This window comes from Scyliorhinus canicula, chromosome 4 (genome assembly GCF_902713615.1).
Source record: "Scyliorhinus canicula chromosome 4, sScyCan1.1, whole genome shotgun sequence".
In the NCBI taxonomy this organism is placed as follows: Eukaryota; Metazoa; Chordata; class Chondrichthyes; order Carcharhiniformes; family Scyliorhinidae; genus Scyliorhinus; species Scyliorhinus canicula.
In genome coordinates, this window is record NC_052149.1 from 165,519,730 (window position 1) to 165,542,179 (window position 22,450).

Below are 22,450 nucleotides of genomic sequence, written 5' to 3' on the forward strand. Positions count from 1 at the left end.
GATGCAGGTGATCTACACTTTAAGACTTTTGCCTTCCTCCTATTAGCTAATAGTTTAACTATTAAAAAGGACTGCATTTGTATGTAGGGATTGCATAAGCGAGAAAGAATTCTGTAGCAAATACAATTTGTGCATGCGCCTTGTTTTGGGTAACAGTGAGGCCAACAAGTGACATGTATTACATGAGCAAACCAGTTCAAAAATGGATACTGTACTTTTTTTTGGAGACAGCACGTCTTATTCTAGATTGACTCTTCCAAGTTAACATGAGAAAGGATTTTCCAGAAAGCATGGCTTTAAGGGTCAATTTCAAATTTTTTTCTCCTCTCATTCAGATTCTTTTAACAATTGGAGCTATTATAGGTTAGTTATCCTCAGGAATGTGCCCTATCTGGAGGTAAAGTGGTTGACCCAATGTTTTCCATCAAATTAGTCAAGTTACACATCTGGAATACATCTGGAGTACATTTCTTTCCAAATGAGGAGTATCATTACATTTTCCAAGTCCAGCAGATATTTAACAACTAATTTTTCAATTTAAAAAGATTTCCAATAGTTAATAATAAATTACGTTTTACTATATATTAAACATTGGGTTCTTCAAACCGAAATGTTTTTTCATTCCATACAAGCCTAATTTTATTCTAGCTTCAAGATCTACATCAATTTATTTTTGCTAATAAACTGATTATAACTTCAATAACTGAGTTATTAATCCCACAGTGAAGAAGATATTGCTAACTGGCAATGGCACACTTCAATGGCAATGGCTAACTGGGGCTGTTTAGCACAGGGCTAAATCGCTGGCTTTAAAAGCAGACCAAGGCAGGTCAGCAGCATGGTTCGATTCCCGCAACAGCCTCCCGACAGGCGCCGGAATGTGGCGACTAGGGGCTTTTCACAGTAACTTCATTTGAAGCCTACTCGTGACAATAGCGATTTTCATTTCATTTCACACCACACCACAATACAAGTACCAACATTATAAAGAATTGAAAGCATCCAATGCAGAGAACATCAAATACAAACGATATGTGGAAGCACATCAGTTATCTTAAAAAGGCACAGATTACAATAATCTGCAAATTATGACATTAAACCCTTAAATGTGAACCACCTTGTACTTTTTTGTACAAACGCAACAATAATTACCCAGTTCTTATTCGAAGAAACATAATCTACTCTCTTTACAACTTTAAATTCAAAGTGCTATTAGCAAATCTTGTCGTGAGCTCATGGCCACCCTTTTTAAATATACTTCTGGTTAATTTTAATTCCCCAGTACTTCAAATATTAAAGTTCATCCAAAGGCAAGCACAATATGGAAGAAAAGCCATTTGCTACAATATTTCAGATATGGCATGAGGTTTCAATTTCCCATTACATATCTGAACCAAATGGTCAAAATGAGAACCAAAATCCTATGTAATTTCCACATACTTAAGATCACAGCAAATATCCTTGGGTTACTACATCTCCTCAACTAAAACAAATGGGTTTCCTGATAACCCCTGCATGTACAATACCCTATTATAAAATTAATCCATAAACATTTGAGAAAAAAAGTGCATTATTTCAAAAATTAAAGCTTTTCAATATTTATTAAATTGTTTTCAGGATCAGATTTGAAATAATTTTTGATTTTAATAAACAAATCAAGAAATAGGAAAGCAGTACATAAAAATGTTTAAACTAGATATGCATATTCATTTGGCAGTATACAATCAAGTTAGTACAAAAATAATACCCCAGAAAATAAACATTTGTTTGACACAGATTACATTATTTCCCCCACAGTACTGCATTCTGATGATTTTTTAAACATTAGTATAAATGTTATAGAAATTGTCCAAAATGCTCTAAGCTGAAGGGTAAGACACATTTAGGTTTCCAATACATTGCTGCTAAATATTCATGTTAGTCTTATTACTTCAAATGCCAAGAATCAATTCAAATTCACACAAAATCAGAATGCAAAATTCAAAATAATCCACTGATGTTGAATGCCGTTTGGGAAAGTTCCCATTTAAGAAAGCCACTCGGATGCAAAATAAATTAATCATTTGCAGCGATTTTAAAGATATTTTTCTGTTCTCTGTAAAAAAGAAAAACAGATTATATAAAGCAGAAATAAGCATCCATAAAAATTCACATCCATTCCAAATATTTTCATAGTTGAAAAATTATTTGTTGGCATGTTAATTCCAGAGATTTTTTTATAAAATGACCGACTGACACAATGAGAACCTGGTTTGTTGCTTCTGCTTCCAGAGCTGCATCAGTGACTATAGGTTTCAATGCTTGCCCCATGCCCCCCACTCTATTAGTAGTATCTACTGATGCCAAAAAATGAAAAGCAATTTCAACATCAGAAATAGCTGCATAATAGAGTTATTAATGTTTCACAAAAGCATTCAATTCAGTACTTGGCTTTTAGTGCAAGGAAACAGGCAACAGAGGGTAAACGGTAAATGGCAATGCTCTCCTGCTCCCCCATAATAATTTCACATGATTTATACAAGCACAACTCAATTAAAAATGTGGTTCGGTTAATTACTATTGGGTTATTCTGAGTCCTGCAACTTTGCACAACTACCCAGATGTCTTTCAGTCACGTGGCATTATACATGAAAAATTCCACACAACTTGGAAGGTTGTCCAGAAAAGGTTAGATAAGCAGTTCTTCCTCCAATGAAATTTAGCTCATTCTCATAAATTTCATACAAAGAAAAATGTTATGAATTATACAATTGGTGCAACTGCCTTCCATACATTTAATGAAGTCAATGCTGAAAAATAAGTGGATTAAACGATCAGGTCAACTGTTTGTTCTGGAAGGTGAAACATACCGAATGTTAATATGTCCTAATTTGAATGGAAGTGAAATGCAGCGGTCTGCAGCACTGCTTTATTTTAATCTAGGTCTAATAGCAGAGAGTTGGTATTTACATGTACTCTACCACAGATCCCCAATTAAAAAAAACAAAAAAAGGTTAATGATCAGATACAGAAAAACTTGTATTTATATAGCACCTTTGGCAGAACAAAATGTCCCAAGGTACTCCATAGGAACAATACAAAAACAAAAAGACACCAAGCAACATGATATGGCAGTTCACCAAAACCTTGATCAAAGACGTAGGTTTTAAGGAATGTATTACAGGAGGAAAGAGGTGGAGAGATTTAGGTATGGCCACCATGGTAAAACAATGAACATATGGGATGCTCAAGAGGCCAGAATTAGAGGAGCTCACATATTTCAGGTGGTTATGGGGCTGGCAGAGATTAGAAGTAGGTTATGGCGAGGCCATGAAGGGGCCCAAAAACAGGGATGAGAATTTTAAAAATCAAGGCATTTCTTGTCTGGGAGCCAATGTAGGTCAATGTGGACAGGGGTGCTGGATGAACTAAAGTTCACGGAGGAAAGTTTGACCATTAATATGTTAGAGGAAATTTAGTGGCAACAAATGATGGTTTCAGCAGCAGATGAGCTAAGGCAGGGGCAAGGTCTGGTGATGTTATACAGGTGGAAACAGCAGTCTTAGTAGTGGAGTGGATGTGCGGTCAGAAGTTCACCTCCGGGTCAAATTTGACATCAAAATGGCAAATATTCCAGTGCAGCCTTGATCACCGGAGGGGGGGGGGGGGGGGGGGGGGGGGGGGGAATACAGTTTGCAGCACAGGCCGATAAAAATGACTTCACTCTTCACAATATTTGAATGGAGAAATGTCTGCTCATTCAGTACTGTATGTCAGATAAACATAACAATGGAGGAGACAAGCAAGTTGTGTGTCATGGTTTGGTGAGAAAACTAATTTGGTCTAATATGATGTCAGAGTGGCAGCCTATAGATAGAAAATAAAGATGGAGGGTGCAGGCAGGGCTAGATTTTGGGGAACACAGGGGTAACTTTGTGGGAGTGGGAAGTGATACCCTGGTTCCAATTAGTTAGATATGAATGGAACCATGAGAGCAACCCCACCCACCACATGACAGTGGAAAGGCGTTAGAGAAGAATGCTGTGGTCAACTGTGTCAAGAAGGATGAGGGATAGCTTATTTTTGTCATAGTCACAAACAATCTCATTGGTGAGACATTGAACACAAGCAAGGAGCAAGATTGAACCTGCAAACGGCAATTGTATACAATTCTGGGCATCTTATTATGAAGATATACAAGCAATAGAAAAAGGTTGCAGGATAGATTCACTCGGGTGTCACCAGTGTTGAAAGATAATGACCACAAAGGAGAACTTGAAAAGTTAGAGGTTTTATCCACAAGATTATTGCTTGAAAATTAACTTTATAGGTTGAGAAATGGGATTAGGTAGGTGGCACATATGCTAAGCACACCAACACAATTCTAGCCTGATTGACCTGTTTCTGTGATGAGTAATTCTATCAAACCTGATCTATTAACTTCTCTGCCCAACCACTCTAAATACTCTCTTCATCCCCCCCCCCCAAACCTATCCCCGTAACCCACCTACTCTTTTTTGGACACCAGGGGCAATTTGCATAGCCAATCCACCTAACCTGCACATCTTTTGACTGTGGGAGGAAACCGGAGCACTGGGAGGAAACCAACGCAGATACGTGGAGAACATGCTGACTCCGCACAGACAGTGACAGTACTCATATTCAGAGTGAAACTATTAGCTAATAGGAGGAAGGCAAAAATCTTAAGGTGTAGATGATCTGCATCTTCTGTTGTGATTCTGGTTTCCTACCTCATTTCCACTGCTCTACACATTGTACTTTCACAGTAATACATTTTCCCTGCTCACTTATTGTGACTTCAATCAATACCCAGGTGGAGTAAAGGAAAGTTAAATCAGAAGCAGAATGGAGTAGCTGGATCTAGTTTTATTTTCCTACTCTTTAATGTCTGATTATATGACCCACAGCATAAACATTCCGTAGGATCAGATATAGATTAAAGTACAAATTTCTTCATCTAAATCAGGCAGTGTGTTAATCCCTGTAGAGACCAATAACTTAAAAAAATATATTTGAATTTCCAGTGATGAGAAGAATCGCATTACAAAATTTAATTTTGTAAGACTGTAACAAATAGCAACATTAATTAAACATCATTTCAGTAGGCAACTTATGATAGCTCGGTTTAAATCACTATGAATTTGCTCTCTTCAATCTAAGCACGAGTTTTCCCACACACACTGAAGGGTGTAGGCTGGTTGCCTTCATCCCGGATTCTTGCAGACTGGCCCGTTGCTAGCAGAGTCAGTGATATTTTAGAAAACCCTGTAAGCTGATACTATGGTGTTTACTTTGGACTCTTTCCCCTACTGAAATCCAACCCCATAGCAGCATGAAACACATGGTCCTTGTGTCCAGGTAGAAATGGTAATTAGCTATCCTCTGGAACTCCAGCTCCTTTCTATCTTAGAATTAAATAGCTTAAAGCACAAACATTCTTAACACGTCCTGGAAGACTTGGTGACTAATAGTCAACCCACTGTCATCACAGATGCCCTCGCCATCGTTTACAGTTGTGAACATCTTGCACCTTCTCCCCAGTAATACAACTTGGGTGCCCCACACCCCCCCATTGAATCTTTAACAACCAAGCCATCCAGGATTTCCTCCAAGTGCTCCGGTTTCCTCCCACAGTCCAAAGATGCTCAGGTTAGGTGGATTGGCCATGATAAATTGCCCTCAATGCCCAAAAAGGTTAGGTTGGGTTACAGGGATAGGGTGGAGTGGGCTTAAGTGGGGTGCTCTTTTCAAGGGCAGGTGCAGAGTTGATGGGCCGAATGGCCTCCCTCTGCACTGTAAATTCTATGATCAGGCAGAATTCTGAACAGGCCACATGACCCTTTGTTGCTCCAATTTACCCTCAAGAGACAGTCCCAAAACATAATCTTATAAACTTAGTAAGTGGTGAATACAAGGATCAGTAGTAATTTGAAGCAGTACATTTTGATATTTCTTTGGAATTGAGAAGTTTTCAATTAAAATATCTAAAGGCTTACACTATTTTTATCCAAGTACAAAAACTGGACACAATGCCAGCCCTCGAAATAAATGCAAAGGTCATTACTCAGCTCAGAAATATATACGAGTACTATGTACACTGAATAAACTGCACCTTCTAAATCATGCACCTATGACAATAAAATAAAACACTTTCTCTAAGGCTCACCTGATCTCCATCGAAAGATATTTGCTGAGGAATTCAAGGCCATTGGTGGCGCAAGTACCAGATTGTCTCATTTTCAATTGTGGACCAAAGAGGGGGTTTAATTGGGACAGGATTGCAATCAGCCAGCTGCAAATAAAGAAAAAGTTATCAGCCACATTTAGTTGAAAGGAATTTTTTTTTAAACCTTAAACTATTGTTTGATCATCTTCTATTCTAACAATGTATCATGGCGATGAGAGTTGATCATAATAGATTACTCCAGAAGCTGGCAAGTAGTGTGTATCAAATAGTTGAGCGTTCCATTCAACTGGAAAACAGTACCGACTGGTGGCACTTACCTTATCCAGTAACTATTCTTGACCAACCAAATAGTGTACATGAATCCACTCCCTTGACCAACCAAATAGTGTACATGAATTAATTCCCTATTTAAAGTTCAGTAAAGATCAGCTCAACAATACCAAAATGATCACTGTACACAACCCATGCATTCAGACTTACTTCTGGTTACCAGACTCCTGAGTAATTGAAGAATATATCAGACAATATAAATTTATTTTGCAGAGTACCCTGATGTCATGACGTCAAAACAGGATGTGCACATTGCTGGTAACAAGTCCTGAAATATGAATATATAAAGTGGTAAAGGTTTAAAAAAATACTTTTATTCAACTTTTCCAATTTTATACATAATAAAAACAATAACTGGTAATAAACCCCTCCCTGCCCCACCCCCGCAAGCCAAAAAGTAACCTGATCAAGCTCCCCCAGTACCCCTCCTCACAACTTAAGGTCGCCAGCTCTTTAAAGTACAAGATAAACGATTGCCATCTCCGATAGAACACTTCGATTGCGCCCCTCACGGTGTACTTAATTTTTGAGATAGAAGAATTTCATATCCCCAGCCGGGGAACTGGTGAAGAAGGTGACCTCCAGGCCATCAGCAACCGCCTTCGAGCAATCAGTGAGGCAAAGGCCAGAACATCAGTTCCCGCCAGCCCCAGTCTGAAGCTCCAGCAGATCCTATACCCAGAAGATGGCTGGGAAGTTACAGGGCTTCCCAGTTCAATTTGTAGGCTTGCCGAAATGTGGCCAAAGGAGGGGACCCAGAATCCCTCGAGCTAGGACATGACAAGAACACGTGCACATGGTTAGCCAGGCCCCTCCCTCAATGTTCACACTTATCCTCCATCCCCACAAATAGCCCGTCAACCTGGATTTGGTCAAATGAGCTCTATGCACTACCTTCAAGTGTATCAGCCCTAACCTTGCACATGGCGACGTGGTGTTGACCCTATGCAGAATCTCACCACACCCCCTATTCCAGCTTGGACCCCAACTCCTCCTCCAACTTGGCCTTAACCCCCTTCAAGGATACTGCCACCTCCGCAATCAGCCTCCTATATACCCCAGAGGTACTCCACTCCTCCGTCCCTGCCAATCACTAAACCTTCTCCAGCAACCAGGACATGGAATGCTGGAAAGATCTTCACAAAGTCACGCACCTGTAAATATCTAAATGTATCCACCCACAAGAGTCCAAATTTCTCCCCCAAGTCCTCAAAGCTCGCAAATCAGCCCTCCGAAAACAAATCCTTCATCACAGCAACCCCCTTCTCCTCCCAACCACTAAACCTAGCAAATCACCACACCGGCTCAAACATATGGTTCGCACTGACCGGTACCAACTTCGATACCGCCCCCAATTTGAAGTGCTGCCGAAATTGTCTCCACATCTTCAGCGTAGAGGCCACTACCTGATTCCCCAAGTACTTGCCCGGAAAAAAAGTTGAGAAGCCATCACCAATGCCTTAACCATCTGTGCCCATAAAGCCTCTGGATCCTCACACTAATCCAGCACCTTTTTAGCATTCACCATGCAATAATATCAGACTTGGCAACGGCAAGCCCCCCCCCCCCCGATAGCCTGAAGCACTGTCTTGCTAATTCTTGCTACTTTTCCCACCCAAATGAACGTCAAAATCAATCTGCCCACTCTCCTAAAAAAGATTTTGGCAAGAAAACAGGCAAACACTGAAATAACAAAAAAATGCAGCAGGATATTCATCGTTACCGACTGAACTCCTGTCAACCAAGTACAGAGGGAAGCTGTCCCACCTCCATGTCTGCTTTCACCCTGTGCACCAGGTTCATTAAATTCAATTACCGAAGCCGGGCCCAGTCCCAGTCACCTGCACCCTCAAATATCCAAAATGGAATCCGGAAGACGAAAAGGCAACACCCCCAAATTGATCCCTCCCCAGCAGTTACTGGGAAACACTCACTTCTCTCCCAATTCAATTTCACCATGAAAGAGCCTCAACTCACACTTCAGCAGTGTCATATCATCACCCATTGTGGGGATCGGGTCCGTTAACATGGCAAGACACCCATGTTTCCCCCCCCCCCCCCCCCCCCCCCAGCCCTTTACTATCTCTTTCCATCGATCTGACGCCCCCAGGGCAATGGACACCAGCTCAATTGCCGATGTGAACAAGAGGAATGACATAGGGCACCTGTGCCTCATTCACCTCAGTAACTGAAAATATCCCAAACTCACATTGTTGGTATGAACATTAACCTTGGGTGCCTTGTATAATAACCAAATCCATGTCACAAACTTAGGCCCTATCCCAAACTGTTCCAGCACGGTGAACAAACATCCCCATTCTACCCCATCAAAAGCCATCCCGGCATCCAATGTCACAATGGCCTCCTGCTCCCTCCCTTCCGCCGGGGACAAAACCACATTCAAAAGTTGCCTCACATTGGATGACAAACGCCAACACTTCACAAACCCAGTCTGGTCTTCCCCAATAACCTGCAGGAGACACCCCTCCAACCTCAGCACTAACACCATAAGCAAAATCTTAGCATCTACATTTAATAGTGAAATCGGACGGTACAATCCACACTCCACCAGGTCCCTATCCTTCTTTAGCTGAAGCGAGATGGACTCTTGCATCATTGACTAAGAGACCGCCGAGCCACAAGTCCTCAAACATTTCCACCAATAACGGCATGAGTCGATCAGCAATTTAAAACAAAACTCCACTGGGAACCCACTCAGCTCCCAGTCCTTTATCGGTCTGCATTGGCCTAATTTTTGTTCTGATCTCGTCCACTCCCATTGGCCCTTCTCTCTCTCTCTTCACCCCCATCCCCAAATCCTTTGCTTCTACCTTGGGACATTCCAAAAACCTCAACGTATCTGGCGGCTCTGACTAATAAAGAGCCATATAAAACACGTCAATTGCCCCATTAACTTTATCTGACGCTGACACCAAACTACCACCCAAGTCCCAAGTACGTACAATCTCCCGGGAGGCTGCCTGTCGCCTCAGTGACCAGCCAAAAGCCTCCTGGCCTTCTCGCCATACTCGTACATTATCCCCTGCAAGTGCCGCACCACCTTATCAGTGGATAGCAGATCAAATTGCATCTGCAACTTCTTTCTACCAGACAGAAGCTCTGCCAACGGGGCACTTGAATACCTGCCATCCATCTCCAGAATCTCATCCACCAACTGCTGGCACTTCTCTCTCGTCTCCCGATTCCTTCTGTGCCTTCATGAAATTATCTCCCCATGCACCATCGCCTTTAGAGCCTCCAACAATACCAAGGGCAATAGTTCCCCATTCTTGTTGAACCCCACATATTTATCAAACACCCGACCCAGCTTCACACAAAATCTCAAATCCGCTAACAGCCACGCCGGACGCTGGGCCGGGCCCATCTCCAAAATCACATCCACCACGTGCTGAGCATTATCTGATGTCACTATTGCGGAATATTCAACATTCTTCACATCCAGCAGCAGGGCTCTCCCCATCACAAAAAAAATCTATGCCCGAATACACATTATGCACCGCAAAGAAAAAGGAAAATTCCCTACCCCCAGAGTGCAAAAACTCCATTAATCCAGTCCACCCATTTTCCCGCATGAACGCTGCCACACATTTGCTGCCCCCCACACCCCCTCCAAGGGGCCAGTGACTCAGCTTAGACCAATCCAACTTGGGGCTCAAAACTCAGTTCAGATTCCCCCCCCCCCCCCACCAATGTCATAGATTATCATAGAATTTACAGTGCAGAAGGAGGCCATTCGGCCCATCGAGTCTGCACCGGCTCTTGGAAAGAGCACCCTACCCAAGGTCAACACCTCCACCCTATCCCCATAACCCAGTAACCCCACCCAACACTAAGGGCAATTTTGGACACCAAGGGTAATTTATCATGGCCAATCCACCTAACCTGCACATTTTTGTGACTGTGGGAGGAAACCGGAGCACCCGGAGGAAACCCACGCACACAAGGGGAGGATGTGCAGACTCCGCACAGACAGTGACCCAAGCCGGAATCGAACCTGGGACCCTGGAGCTGTGAAGCGATTGTGCTATCCACAATGCTACCGTGCTGCCCACAGCATGTCAGCTGCTACATATCTATATCAAGTATTGCAGCCAGCATCATCTTCATGATCTCCACATCATCTCAATTTGGGGCATACATGCTCACTAAAGCCATCGACTTATCCTCCACCATCCCCATAATTATGACACACCTGCCACCCTGATCCATGACAATCGTCTACATTTCCACTGCAAGCTACAGCCCCTCCCCCCACCTCACTCCCATTCACTAGCCAATCTCACTCAGTTAGCAAGGTAGTGCCCCCTGCCCCTCCCCCTCAGAGCCCACCACATCCAATAAACCCTCCAAGACAAAACACCAATCGAAACCAAAAACACCCCACCCTCGCTTTCCACCATCTAAAACTGCCCAACAGCTTTCCACCTTGCATACACTCCATCCAAACTTCAAGCATCCCTTAACACAAAAAATATAACAAAGAGAAAGAACAGAACCCACCAAGCAAACCTGCAACAATTTCAATTATCACCAACTCCATACAAGCAAAAACAAAGTGGGAAAGGGAACAAGGGAAACAAAAATATAAGAATGTCAGAAAAATACACAGGCAACAGACCTGTCCCAACCACCAACTAAGTTCCATGTAAGCCCCTTCAGTCCAGTCCGTTCCTCCACTTCGATAAATGCCTCCACTTCTTTGAAACAAAGATTTAGCCTTGTGCCTAACCCTCAGCCTCGCTAAGTACACACACACACCATTCTTGCAGAGCGCCAAGTTCGCCCTGTAAATAAATGGCCACCCACTTCCTTGCCAATTCCGTTGCAATATCTTGATCCATGTGAATACTGCTGCCTTTCCACCGCACCTCCCGATTCTCGTGGGCCACTTTAGGGTCTGCTCCTTCAACTGATAGTTGTGAAAACACGCCATCACCACTTGCAGTGGTTTATTCGCCCAATCAAGTTTGATTGAGGGGGGGGGGGGGAAGAGAGAGAGAGAGAGAGAGAGAGAGAGAGAGAGAGAGAGAGAGACTTGAAGTATTAATCGGCCTCTGACCCTCCACTCAAAGAACAAAGAACCAAGAAAAGTACAGCGCAGGAACAGGCCCTTCGGCCCTCCAAGCCTGTGCCGACTATGCTGCCCAACTAAACTGCAATCTTCTACACTTCCTGGGTCCGTTTCCCTCTATTCCCATCCTATTCATGTATTTGTCAAGATGCCCCTATCGTCCCTGCTTCCACCACCTCCTCCAGCAGTGAGTTCCAGGCATCCACTACCCTCGGTGTAAAAAAAAAACTTACCTTGCCCCTTGCACCTTAAACTATGCCCCCTAGTAATTGACCCCTCTACCCTGGGGAAAAGCCACTGACTATCCACTCTGTCTATGCCCTCTATCAGGTCGCCCCTAAATCTCCGTTGTTCCAGTGAGAACAAATCGAGTTTATTCAACCGCTCCTCATAGCTAATGCCCTCCATACCAGGCACCATCCTGGCAAATCTCTTCTGCACCCTCTCTAAAGCTTCCACTTCCTTCTGGTGGTGTGGCGACCAGAATTGAACACTATACTCCAAGTGTGGCCTAACTAAGGTTCCATACAGCTGCAACATGACTTGCCAATTCTTATACTCAATGCCCCGGCCAATGAAGGCAAGCATGCCATATGCCTTCTTGACTACCTTCTCCACCGGTGTTGCCCCTTTCAGTGACCTGTGGACCTGTACACCTAGATCTCTCTGACTTTCAAAACTCTTGAAGGTTCTACCATTCACTGTATATTCCCTACCTGCATTAGACCTTCCAAAATGCATTACCTCACATTTGTCCCTCACTCCCTCAGGAAGCCACATGATCAATGTACTGCAGCCTCGACCTATTTTCCAGATCAGCACCCTTCACTCTCAGACCTTTATTTCGTTCCTCCACCCTCCCCAGCTCAGCATCTAACAAGGCAATGGGATCACTGTCGCACAGTGCCTCCTCCACTCCTTTCAACATCTCGCCATCACCTCGTCTTCAACATCTTTTCCACTGCCTCCTTTATCGGTCGCAGGGCATCATCCACTGTCTTTGCAGGCCCCCACCATTTCCCTCACATGCCTCTCGAAATGTTTATCAAATTCGATAGCCATTACCTCCGCCATCTTGTCTACCGCGATAGATGTGGTTCCATCCGATGCATTTGCCTCCGCCGTCTTAGACCCCCCCCTGGGTTCTGCAACTTACTTGGTTCCTCCGACTGCTTCCACCTTTAAAAAATTATATTCTTTCTTGCACCTTTTAACATCTTCGTACCAAATATTCTTGAATGGGACGAATCTGTCCACCGATTTCCCCCAGAAACCGGTAAAAGGAACCAAAATCAACGTCTCTGGCAGCAGTTACCTTACATGTGACCTCCTCCTACATGTCGCCACCGGAAGTCCAAGTGATAAAGGTTTTAAGATCGAGTGCAATGCTCAGAACTTCAAGATACTGGATGAAAGCTGCCACGAATGCGCAGTGCACCCGGTTAAAATTCCAACATGTCAAGTTCACTACCTCTTTGTAAATAAATATGGTAGTGAACCTGTGCCATGATACTACATCAATACAAGCCACGAACTAGCTCAGGGCATTCGGCAGGTCACAGGGAGGCACGGTTGACCAATGGACTGTATTTTTCCAACAAAGCAATGGGTTTCATGGATTTATATTTCTCCACATCTTAATCAGACATGTAGTTCAAGGGCAGCACGGTGGCACAGTGGTTAGCATTGCTGCCTACGGCGCAGAGGACCTGGGTCACCGTCTGTGAGGAGTTTGCACATTCTCCCCGTGTCTGCGTGGGTTTCGCCCCCACAACCCAAAGATGTGCAGGTTAGGTGGACTGGCCACGTTAAATTGCCCCTTAATTGGAAAAAAAATAATTGGGTACTCTAAATTTATCTATTTTTTTTTTAAAAAACATGTAGTTCAGATCTTTACTGCAAGAGGCATTGACACACCAGACAGATGGCAGAACTTGAAATTGAAAAAAAAAATAGATGTGGTCAAGTAACAGAGAGCGGTCAGCTGAACTACAAATTTTAAATTACTGCCTTGCAGTCTGACCTGGACTATTTCCTAAACACTACATCACCAATGACAGCATGCAAAGAGAAGAGCTGGACCAGTGCCCAATCGGAGGCTGGCCACAGAAACAGGATGGGTCCAGTCAGCCTGAAAGAAGCAGAGGTCAGATCCAGAACCAGAAAGGGAATAGCACAAACAAGGTTTCCTTTCCGACAGTGTAGTTAACACAAAGTATTCAAGCATTAGAACCATTAAACAAACATTTAAAAAATATTAGGGCCATTAAATACACGTGACGTTTTCTTCATTACTAGGTTGTGTACAGACGATCAGTTATCACTCAATTTATTTTGCATTTGCTGTCCCATGAATCAATATCTCCAATTGCTATAGATTTCACAACAAGACACCACATGTAGATGAGACAGAGGAAAACGACATTATGGTCATATTTTTACAATTCAGCATCTTTCATAGTTCTCTCAGATGGTGCCACCACACAAAATGCCATATTTTATTAATTCAATTTCATATCTCGCTGAAACAAAATCTGAGCTCAACCTCTGGCTTCCTAGCCTGTCAGCTAAACCACTATGCTCACTCAGGTTATAAACTTTATGGTTAGTGGAATGGCCATATCTTTTTCTAAAACAGTAAAAAATATATACAAGGCCAAACGGTACAAACACTCATTTTGTGTTGGAGAAACAGGATATCCTCCCCTCAGTACCAATGTACGGGGAGGGGGAGTGAATACTCTGATTATTAAAACAGTTCACAACACGTTTCTACAAAAAACAAATGGTATAAGCACTAAACTTTGCGCTGGAGAGACCAGATGTCCTCGCCTCTGTGCCAACAGAAGGGAAAGGAAGGGGGGTGGTGGGAGAGAGAGGAAAGGAGGGTGGTGGGGACGGAGGGAGTCAGAGTGTTGGTGAAGGGGAGGCCCAATAGGGCACTGCCTGAACTATCTACAGAGGCAGAAAAACAAAGGAACATTCAACTAAATTGTTGTAGTACTCTAAATTTATAAAAAAAGGTTACAAACTTGAAGTCCAAAATACTTGGACTATATAGTTTATCTTGCTGTTCCTTCATTGTTCCTGGTCAGAATTCTGTAGCTGCCTATCAAATAGCATAATTGGGAGTACATTTGCCACACAAAGGGCAAGTGCAAGGAGACAACTCATCATCATTTGGGCAGCACTTTAGCACAAGTGGATAGCACTGTGGCTTCACAGCACCAGGGTCCCAGGTTCGATTCCCCGCTGGGTCACTGTCTGTGCGGAGTCTGCACATTCTCCAGCGTCTGCGCGAGTTTTCTCCGGGTGCTCCAGTTTCCTCCCACAAGCCAAAGATGTGCAAGTTAGGTGGATTGGCCATGATAAATTGCCCTTAGTGACCAAAAAGGTTAGGAGGGGTTATTGGGTTAGGGGGATAGGATGGAAGTGAGGGCTTAAGTGGGTCGGTGCAGACTCGATGGGCTGAATGTCCTCCTTCTGCACTGTAAGCTCTATGTAATCTATCACCTTTAAAGGTCAATCAGGCGAGGCAACAAATTCTAGTCTTGCCATTACTTAACTTGTAAAAACAAACCTATGCAATATGGAACTTGGGATGGTACGGGAAAGTAGTTTGATATTATGTAGAGCAATTCTCTCCAAATTATTTTCCATTGAGATCAGATTTCAACACCCGAAAATTAACATGACCCTTGACACCAGCTAAAACAAAACTGCAATAAGCACATTAAAATCCATGTACAGATCATATCATATAAATATGAAAAAGTGCACTTTTATGAACTCATGTAGGTTCAGACGAGCTCTCCATTTTCCGATGACAGAAGACTCAAGTGTAGCCCTTCTTGCAACTGTCCCCACATACACAAATTGTAATCAGTCGCTCCCCCACCCCCTCCCCCCCCCACCACCCAGACCCCCTTCACAACACTCCTCCTCCCCTGCACTCACTTGGCAGTCCCTCTTCTCAAACTCAAAATCCCTGTTCCAAAACCCCCTCACTCAGCAACCCCTTTGTTCCAAATCCCACTCAGTGCCTACTCCGCCAATCCTCCTCCCTCCCCCCACTCTCCCAGTTGCCTCTTCATTAACCCTCCCCATCCCTTTTGATTAATGGTAATTTGTGAGGCAGAGTTGCTATCCTGGTGTGATTTTGAAGCTGCCACTCACCTTCGAGGCTCAGCCATGCAAGTTATACCTGCCAGTCTCTAGTTGAGCGAAGTCTGCTCACAAACATCCCAGGAATACTCAAACTTGCAGCTAGAAGTTGTTCCCTGAGCCCAATGTCCACCCCATACATTTTGACAGAATTGATGCAGTTGGTCCAAAGGTTCGATTCCCGTACCAGCCTCCCCGGACAGGCGCCGGAACGTGGCAACTAGGGGCTATTCACAGTAACTTCATTGAAGCCTACTCGTGACAATAAGCGATTTTCATTTCATTTCATTCAAGCTGTCCCGCCCTAGCCTCAGGACATGCTCGTCTCCTCTCCATAGTTGCCACTACAAGGAGGAGCTAGTGACCCCAAATGTGAACTCCTTGGCTCCATTACCATAACCCCTGAAGTAGAGGTTGTGGAGGTAACTAAAGCAACCAGTTTTACAGGATGTCCTACAGTGTGATTTAAGAAGATGGGGCAAGGCAGAGAAGATTTGTCAGAGACTTTCAGCATTCACAGCATGATGGCTGAAGCTCAGTTGTGAGAGGAGGGTGTTGATGAAATGTGAAAAGGAAAATACATGATTTGCCATACAGTCCAGGTAGATTCCAGTTACATCACTGGTTTGTTTGGGATTAGCTGAAGTTAGCCAGGGCTGTGATAGGTTATGATAATTGACTATGTGGCACATTGGGAAGGAATCTGGTTCAGCTGATTATGTCAGGTGGCACAGCACTGCTGCTTCACAGCGCCAGGTACCCAGGTTCAATTTCGGCTTTGGCAGACTTGTGGAGTTTGCACATTCTCCTAGTGTCTGCGTGGGTTTCCTCCACGTGCACCAGTTTCCTCCTACAGACCATAACGTGTAGGTTAGGTGGAATGACGATGCTAAACTGTCCCTTAATGTTCAAAGTTTAGGTGGGATTACAGTGATAGGGTGGGGATTGGGCCCAGGTAGGGTGCTCTTAGGGGCTGGTTTAGCTCACTGGGCTAAATCGCTGGCTTTTAAAGCAGACCAAGCAGGCCAGCAGCATGGTTCGATTCCCGTACCATCCTCCCCGGACAGGCGCCAGAATGTGGCGACTAGGGGCTTTTCACAGTAACTTCATTGATGCCTTCTTGTGACAATAATCGATTTTCATTTCATTTACAGGGTCGGTGCTGACTCAATGGGCCAAATAGTCTCCTCCTGCACTGGAAGGATTCCATGATTCTATTTCTTCCTAAGATCAAATAGTTTGTTGGTTCGAAACAATTCAAGTTCACCCATATGGCCTAATGTCAGAAGGTAAACTGGCACATACAGGGTATATTCCAGCATGAATAGGGGCCTCACGGTAGCATGGTGGTTAGCATCAATGCTTCACAGCTCCAGGGTCACAGGTTCGATTCCCGGCTGGGTCACTGTCTGTGTGGAGTCTGCACGTCCTCCCCGTGTGTGCGTGGGTTTCCTCCGGGTGCTCCGGTTTCCTCCCACAGTCCAAAGATGTGCAGGTTAGGTGGATTGGCCATGCTAAATTGCCCGTAGGGTAAGGTTAATGGGGGGATTGTTGGGTTACGGGTATACGGGTTACGTGGGTTTAAGTAGGGTGATCATTGCTCGGCACAACATCGAGGGCCGAAGGGCCTGTTCTGTGCTGTACTGTTCTATGTTCTATGTTCTATGAATCAACATTTACAGGAGTGGAAGATAGAAAGAAAGAAACATGCATTTACAGAGTGCCTTTTGTGACGTCGGGAAGAGCTTTATAGCCAATTAAGTACTTATTGAAGTATATTCATTATGGTAATGAGGGAAACATAGTAGCCAATTAATGCAGAGCAAGGATCCACAAGCATCAGTGAGGCAAGGACAAGGAAAGCACTGCTCTTCGATTAGCTTCATGGGGTCCTTAAGGGGCTGGTTTAGCTCAGTGGGCTTGACAGCTGGATTGTGATACAGAACAAGGCCAGCAGCGTGGGTTCAATTCCTGCACCAGCTTACCTGAACAGGCACCAGAAAATGGCGACTAGGGGTGTTTCACAGCAACTTCATACTTGTGACAATAAAAGATTATCATTAATGACTCACCTGAAAGATGGCATTTTAACAGTATAGCACACTGGCCGGGAATTATCCCACAAGCTCTGACTCACAGGAGAGAGTTCTACCAACTAAGCCAAGGCTGACACAAAGGGGAGGGGACAGAAAAAGGGATCTTTAAAAAAAGCATATCGAAAACTCTTGTATCAATTATACGGGATACAGATGCTACAATACTATTTTTAAAAACCTTTAGAAGGGTATGATTAGTGCTACCTCCACACTAATGTACCGTCTCTCTGTACTGCACTTGAATGTGCCAGTTTAAAAATTAAAAAGACAAGTTTTAGTACAATTTAAATCCAGTGGTATACAAGTCAACAAATGGAACATTCTTTGACCACAAATTAAAAATGCGTGCAGCTGTTTGCAGGGCTTCCTGTGAACCATAGCACAACAACAGATTATAGATGGCTGGCTGCTGCAACACTGGAATCCAAATGAGGGGAACAAAATGTGAAGAATTCATTGATGAATCAGGAGGAAGTCTGCCCAGAATCTAGGGCATTTCCTAAATTACATATTGACGTTCAGACTGTCCAACAGAACGTCTTTTATTTTTGTTTTACAATAGCCACCGTGTTCTCTCAAGTAACCAATTGTTATTTTGTTGCCACTTTCTCATTTCAACATAAAGGTCTCACCAACTTTTCCAAAATTACCTATTAAAATATTTCACAATGAACTAAACAAAACAAATCATTGTTTTACATTACTCTGAACAGTAGAATATTGAGCAGCCCTTATCGTTTGCATCTCTGCTTATCAGAGGCTCCAAATCAACCGTCCAACTTTAGCAGAATACAAGTTCAGGTATTGTGCAGAGACTTTGCTTTAGTATCTTTCATAATAACTACAGAGTAGCATTTTGTAATGCTTTCATTCTCATTGCATATGTTAGCTTAGCTTATTTATATTTGCAGCTCTATTATTTAATGATGATTATTTGATAAATTGTTTTAAAAAGGTTCCTTTGAATGCTTTGGAATGTTTTAGCATGGCAAAAACCCTACATAAATGCAAGTATCTGTCATATTTGCATTGGGTCCTGAACAGAAATTTCTCAATCAATAATAGTCAGTTTTGTCTGCCTGGACTACATTGGTCAGTTGTAGCGAGCAAGTTGTTAGGTAACAGAGTGCACTTTGAATCAGACATTTTGAGTGCATGATGCACTTGCGACTGCCAACAGCTGGTGGCGATAGCAGTGGTGGAGGGTGGGGATAGAGGTGGAAAATAACAGAAACAGCAGAAGGTAAGGGGATCCCAAAGATACCCTGGATGGATTAGCACTGTTGCTTCACAGCGGCAGGGACCCGAGTTTGATTCCCAGCTTGGGTCACTGTCTGTGCTGAGTCTGCACATTCTCCCCCTGACGCGGGGGCGGGGGTTCCTCCGGGTGCTCTCGTTTCATCCCACAAGTCCGGAAAGATGTGCTTGTTAGACAAATTGGACATTCTTAATTCTCCCTCAGTGTACCTGAACAGGCGCTGGAATGTGACGACTAGGGGATTTTCACAGTGCAGTGTTAATGCAAGCCTACTTGTGACACTAAGAAATATTATTATTATTGTTTATGGAAGGATTTATAATAATTATCTTTATTGTCACAAGTAGGCTTACATTTACACTGCAATGAAGTTACTGTGAAAAGCCCCTAGTCGCCACATTCCGGTGTCTGTTCGGGTACACAGAAGGAAAATTCAGAATGTCCAAATTACCTAACAGCACGTCTTTCGGGACTTGTGGGAGAAAACCGGAGCATCCGGGGAAAACCCACCCAAACACAGGGAGAATGTGCAGACTCCACACAGACAGTGACCCAAGCCGGGAATCGAACACGAGACCCTGGCTCTCAACAGTGCTAACCACTGCACTACCGTGGTGCTCTGAATTTATAGGAGTGATATGAATAGCAAGAGCGGGATGGGGAAAATTAAACAACATGGAGCATGAGAGAGGGGAAATGAGGTGATGGTATCTGTGGCGAGAAACAAGGTAAATGTTCCATGTCGATATGACTTTTTAAAATCAGAGTGATGTTTCAGAACTGTTGCATTCTGCAGATGCTGCCTAACTGCCTGAGTATATACAGCATTTTGTTTTTATTTCAGATTCCCAGCAACCACAGTATTTTACTTTTACATTGAATGAGATGATGGAATTTCCCAGTGTAACAACATGGTATTTACAATTATTTTATAATACTTATTATTTGAAAGCAATCCTTTGCACAGTGATACCTTTATTCAGAAAAGGATGCAAGGACAGTCCAGGCAATTATAGGGGTCAGTTTAACCATCAGTGGTGGGTAAGGTTTAGAAGTATCAATCAGGGGAAAGAAAATCAACAGGAACCTGGAGAGGTTGGAGTTAATTAAAAAGAGTGTCAGCACAGATTTGTAAAAGGAATTTAGTGTTTGACAAATGTAATTGAATTTTTTGATGAATTAACAGAGGCTAATGAATGGATCCTGTATATATATATATAGCCATAGACATAGAATTTACAGTGCAGAATAGATTTCAGAAAAAAAAATTGACAAGTATCACATAAAAGACCGGTTTAAAAACTGAAGCTCATGGAATAAGAGGACAGTGTCAGCTTGGATGAAAATTTGGCTTGAGGAAAAATAGTCATGGTAAATGGTTATTTTTCAGGCTGGAGAATAGTAGACAGTGGTGCTCCTCAAGGTTCAGGGCTGGGACCACTGCTATTTTTGTTAGATATAATAAATGATTTAGATATTGGAATACAGAGCTAAATTTCAAACTTTGTCAATGATACCAAACTGAGTGATGCCAAACAAGGAGGATGATGCCGGAACATAATTAGGCAGCAAAAGTGACAGATAGAATATAATAGTGATGTGTGAGGGAATGCATTTTGGCAGAAGGAATAGGAAATATAGATTTAATGGCACAGTTCTAAAGAGTCTGCAAGGGCAGAGGCACCTGTGTGCGCATGTGTACAAATCTTTGAAGGCAAACATATTGAGAAAGTAATCAGTGGTTAATACAGGATCTTTAGCTTCACAAATAAAAGGTATTCTGTGCGAAAGTAGACAGCTTTAGCTGAATGTACAAAGCTCCAGGGAACACAGCTTTGGGATCTTGGCCAAGAGATGCAGGATGGAAGGAAGAATTTATTATACACAGTGAGTGGTAATTAATGACCTGAATCTTGCTGCCCACGATGGGGTGGAAGCAGAGGCTAACGATTTTCAATGGAAATGGGTTGGGCACCCAAGGCAAATAAACTTCCAGAATGGGGCTGACTGGATTGCTCTACAGAGGGCTAGCATGGCTTGCAGAACCAAATGACTGACTTTTGTACTGCAATGATTCTGGCTCAGTCTATATCCATCAGAGTTTCTACACAATGTAACTGTATGCCGCCGCACACATTTAGACTCAAAACGCCCTAAAAAATGACTTTGTAATAGAACAAGATTGGTGGTGAAGGAAGCTGTCTTCTTTGACGAGAGATGAAATTGTAACAAGCAAATTTCAAGGAAATTGAATATTTATTCCACAAATAATATTGAACCCATCTCATATAGACATGTCTTCAGCTGTGGAGAAAACAGTTCCCAATTAAGCTTTTGTATTCCATGACTATAAACAAGTCACAAGGCTGAAAAAAATTTATATTTATATTCCTAGGCCTGTTTTGTGAACACAATTTTATGTAGCTTTCACTGGAGTGAAAACTTCTGATTTTGAGGTCTTCGGTGAAAGAATAACTAGAAATACTGTATTTAATGAAATCCTATTGCAATAAATACACTAATCTGACCGCAATTACTTTGCAGGTCTCGGTTAGTACATCTTTATTAAAAAGTAGAACACACACAAACAATGGTCTTGAATGGATTATCTGGAGGGAAAGGCAGGTGATTATTGATCTGCAGGATGAGTCAGGGGAGGCATTATGGGTGCAGTCAGGGAGATGGAAAGAAATTGGCAAGATTAACCCTTAGTTGATGCGCTGAGTGGGAATGTGCCCCCCCCCCCACCCCCCCCCCCCCCCCCCCCCCCCCCCCCCCCCCATCCCATCCCAGAAGAAAAAGAAAAACAATCTAACCCATACAATTCAATAAAATAACAACTGTCGGAACAAAAAATATATACAGGAATCATTCTATAAAAATGCTTTAATAGCTTGAATTTCTCAGGAATGTTGCACTTTAAACTGGAGCTGGAAATTTTGTAAACAAATGGAAAATTATTTTAAAATTAAGTGACTCCATAACTCTCCATGCAATCAAATTTGGGGAATTTAGGCCAATTTTAATTACTGCCCCAAGAGACCAATTATTTATCAGTATCAACTGAATCGTTGCTCTGACTCAGCATTGCATTACAAAGTGCGATTCCCTCAAGCCGTGTTTTTAGGCTGCCCACTGCCGCTTTTATTTTAAAAAAAATAAATTTAGAGTACCTAATTATTTTTTTCCAATTAAGGGGCAATTTAGCATGGCCAATCCACCCTACCTGCACATCTTTGGATTGTGGAGATGACACCCATGCAGACACGGGGAGAATGTGCAAACTCCACACGGGCAGTGACCCTGGTCCGGGATTGAAGATG

At 43.0% G+C, this 22,450-nt stretch overlaps 1 protein-coding gene across 1 annotated transcript in view; it reads right to left on the bottom strand.

Annotated features, from left to right (window-relative positions):
• Positions 1–6,166: 6,166 nt before the first annotated feature.
• Positions 6,167–22,450, bottom strand: part of LOC119965143 (V-type proton ATPase subunit e 1-like) — a 30,654-nt gene continuing 14,370 nt past the window's right edge. Inside the window, 2 exon segments of the mRNA XM_038795486.1 lie at positions 6,167–6,246; positions 6,249–6,292. Coding sequence (XP_038651414.1) covers positions 6,200–6,246; positions 6,249–6,292 — 91 coding nt within the window. The 3' untranslated portion in view covers positions 6,167–6,199.